This window comes from Athene cunicularia (genome assembly GCF_003259725.1).
Source record: "Athene cunicularia isolate RWA chromosome 3 unlocalized genomic scaffold, athCun1 chr3_part1, whole genome shotgun sequence".
NCBI classification, from domain to species: domain Eukaryota; kingdom Metazoa; phylum Chordata; class Aves; order Strigiformes; family Strigidae; genus Athene; species Athene cunicularia.
This window is the reverse complement of record NW_020799097.1, coordinates 78,868,253-78,871,758: the sequence shown is the minus strand read 5'-3', so window position 1 is coordinate 78,871,758 and position 3,506 is coordinate 78,868,253. Positions and strand designations below refer to the sequence as shown.

At 41.3% G+C, this 3,506-nt stretch overlaps 3 protein-coding genes across 3 annotated transcripts in view; 2 read left to right on the top strand and 1 right to left on the bottom strand.

Annotated features, from left to right (window-relative positions):
• The window catches only part of PHF10 (PHD finger protein 10), a 25,348-nt gene extending 24,812 nt beyond the window's left edge, over positions 1-536 (top strand). Inside the window, exon 16 of the mRNA XM_026845984.1 lies at positions 1-536. The gene's annotated coding sequence lies outside the window, so the exon portion shown is untranslated.
• Positions 106-3,489, bottom strand: C3H6orf120 (chromosome 3 C6orf120 homolog). Its single transcript, XM_026845985.1, has 2 exons — positions 3,349-3,489; positions 106-1,913 (listed from the first exon to the last, which is right to left on the bottom strand). The coding sequence occupies exon 2, from the start codon at positions 1,867-1,869 to the stop codon at positions 1,312-1,314; it is 558 nt and encodes a 185-aa protein (XP_026701786.1). The 5' UTR covers positions 1,870-1,913; positions 3,349-3,489; the 3' UTR covers positions 106-1,311.
• WDR27 (WD repeat domain 27) overlaps positions 3,293-3,506 on the top strand; it is a 125,846-nt gene continuing 125,632 nt past the window's right edge. Inside the window, exon 1 of the mRNA XM_026844571.1 lies at positions 3,293-3,497. Coding sequence (XP_026700372.1) covers positions 3,293-3,497 — 205 coding nt within the window. The remainder of the gene's footprint in view (positions 3,498-3,506) is intronic.

The window sequence follows — 3,506 nt, the reverse complement described above, 5'->3', positions numbered from 1 at the left end:
CCCCCCCCCAAATTGCTGTCCAAAACTTAACTGCACAAATTAGAAGTGATACTTTGGTGCTATTTAACCAACCACTCTTAAGAGGAACAATACCACTTTTTTTTTCTTTTTACCAAATAAACTTTTAATTTTGGCTATATAATGACTTTTTTCTGATACAAGTCACTAATCATGTCCTGTCAGGTGTCTAGATAGAGACAGACAAGCCAAATTCCCACTCGAGAAGGCTTTCAGTAATGAAATTTAAATTGTACATGCACCATTTGTATAAAATTATAGTAATGTTCTTGTTTCAGTGCACTCATCAGTAAGCTCTGTGAAAAGAAAATTACAGAGCAATTTAAATATACACTATTTGCATAGCAGCTGGTTATTTTGAAAGTCTCAATCAAAGCAAAAAATACTCCTGGAAAAACTAACTTTGAAGGAAGAGTAGGCATGCCCTGACCTTCTTACAATATGCTGTGAATTCCTTTCAGCAGAAGTTTTCTTTGCAAGCTAATGACTTATTCATAAAGATGTACTAAAAAAAAAAATCAATCACAAAAAGCTATAAAGGGAGGTGTAAGAAAACACCTCTCAAGTTCAAGATATTATATGCTGCATTGCTTTTGATGAGGAATGAAAATGTCATACTGACAAGTAACAACAGCTGAAGGCTTACTCTCCCTGCAGGGGCAGCAAAGGAGTAACATGCACTTGATTCAGGTCATGGATCTGCAGAGGTGATGAGTGACTGGACAGCCCTCTGCTTGACAGATGGTTGGCATAACGTAGAGCACAAGCAGTCAAAATATAGATCGTCTATCCCCTTAGGTGATTGATCGGTTTTTCCTTCCTTCACCCTAGGTTCGTCAACTCGAATACACTCTAAACCCATTGCTAATTAGTTTACTTGCTCAGAAAAGTAGTAGATTTTATTTTTAAGTGTGCTCTAAATTGAGAGGGGGCACTGAAGTGCAGCAGTTTATTTCACTTTTTTTTTAATAAAAAACAATAGAAAATACTGAATTGGAGGTGATTTTCCTAAGCACCTGTTTAAAGTGAATTTACCAAGATCCCAACCATACACTCATTTTTAAGCCCCGTTCTCTGAAGAACACTGCAAATACTGTGCTCGCTGCTCATTTTACACATAGGGGAGGATTTACAATATAAAATTAAATATGGCTTTTTCCCCCACTTCCCTTCTGGTTTAGGAAAAGTAACCTGAATAATTCTTCAGGAAACATAACAAAGTGTATTAAATATTACAGCAAGTTATCCATGTTCAATTTCACAGGCTGAAGTGTTAGTCCAGTGTGTATTGATTTAAAAAAGAATTTCAAGTATTAGTTTCAAGATTCCAATAAGTATAGTCCAGAAAACAGACTCCTCATCCTGAGATTCGTCTTCTGCAGACTGTGAGTATTTCTGGTTTGCCTCCATCTCCTCAGGGTTGTAGGAAGCCTCACCAAATGGGTACTGCACAACTGTTCGGTCGTAGTATACTTTCATTTCAAACTCGCTCTCCAGGTGAGAGGGATGACCATAAATCCCTATTCCCACCGGGCGGCGGAAGTGCGCGGGCACGTGGACGACATCTTGGCCACAGGTTACAGACTGTAACTCGTACTCGTCAAAGCTGGGGTGAAGCGTCATATCAGATACATACAAGTCCGCATCACCTTTTAAACTCTGCATCTGAAGTACTATCTTTCCCTCGTGATTTAGTCTCAAATAGCTGTAGTTTCCTGCTCCAATCTGACCTTGGACAACATGAAGAAGAATCCATTCTTCGGGTACCTCCTCTTCCTCAAAGGTATTTACCACAAATAGTACTTGAGCTGCCACAAATATGACCAGGATTCTTCTCCAGCGTGCTGCCATGGTCTTAAGTTATATTCAGACTCTTCCTGTGTCCCATGCACTACCTTGTGAATACAAAACATAATTCAGATTTTAGTATATGCCATTCTTGGAAGGAATTGATTTTTTTTTTTTAATTTGGTAATTTTTATACATGCCCTCTAGTCCATGCAAAGTTAAGCAAGTTCAATTAAGTACTTTCATTAACTCTTCTTCTTTTTTAATAGTAACGAAACCCATTGCTAAGATTATTCAGAGCTTTGGAGGATTAAAATGCCTTGACTTTCTTGAAGAAGTTAAACAGAAATTAACCAAGAGGGTGTTCTTTCATCCAGAACTGACACAGAGCCTTTAGTTTTGTTCTATCTGCATGCATACCAGATTTGACAAATACCCTGAAGAGATAATAATTTTAGCCTCAGTTTAAAACAACACAGTTAAAAAAAGAAGGCTTTTGCCTGCCTGAAGTTTAACTTTGTATCAGATATTTAGAGCATCCTATTTGTTCTTCCCTCAACTTCAGAAGACAGTAAATGTGCACATCTGGATGAATGCATGAAGCAATATGCATTCTGACTTGCACTGGGAATGGATTCAGACATAAACCCAAACTATCTAGTGAGATAATACATTAATTTATGATTCTGCTGTGTGGCTTGTTTCTAGGTCTAAATTTGGCATATTTTCCCGGAAAAAAAAAAAAGCATTTACTCCTGAATATTTTCTCACCATACAAATAAATGCTCAACTCTTTACAGCACTTGCTTACGAAACAGAAGGCTGAAGTTGCCGGGGCGAAGGGGAGAGGGAAAGGTCTGCTGCAAAATGAGGGCTCTTACACCCTTTCCCTCTTTGTCCCACGCTCCCAGTCAGGCAGCTTGAGCGTGCCGCAGCACTCCAGTCGTTTCAACAGTTGCACTAAGTGTGTGCGTACAAAGAATCCAGCTCCGAATCTTGCTGAAGGCTTCCAAAGCATACAGCTGACTGAATTTGACATGCGCACCACAGTCAAGTACAGGAGCCACGAGCGTACGCTTTCATGTCTTGGATGAAGATTTCCATCCGCTCAGTCCTGCCGTGAGGACGCTACAATTACCTTAAACCAAAGCTACCAGTAAGTTGTTTTGTACCCTGCCAGCATCAAAGCAAACTGCATTACTTCCACTGAGATGTCACTTAAATCTTAGAGGTTTTCCAGTTAAACAGTTCTATGGAAAAAATGTACAAATCTTTCTGGAGTTCCAAGTTTTCTGTCCCAGAGGCCTCTACACTGCAAGGCCACAATTCTGCAAAGACAGCATAAAACAAGGAAACACAACACTGGCAGAACCTGCCAGACTGACAAAACACCCTCAACAGCGACACAAAAAAAAGTCTTCTGCCTTTTGTCTCCCGGTGTCAGGGACCTGACTCTGCCACTTTTACATAGAAGAGGTGATGAAATATGCGAGCGGAGGAGCAGGCAGAGCTCCACATCGGGGCAGAAAACGGTCAAGTTACCTGGGGACAAACGAAAACGTTCTGGCGCCGAAGAGCGCTGGGAGGGAGAGGCGACTTCAGGAGACCTCGGGCAGAGCCACGACCGCCTCAGCCGTCCCCGCCACCTCCGTCCCACCCTCCCTCCCCGCGGGCGGGAACAGCCGCGGGAGGCAACGGCC

Bases quoted from the DNA above. Each gene is read 5' to 3' on its own strand.
- C3H6orf120 (XM_026845985.1), bottom strand. From the start codon at position 1,869: ATGGCAGCACGCTGGAGAAGAATCCTGGTCATATTTGTGGCAGCTCAA.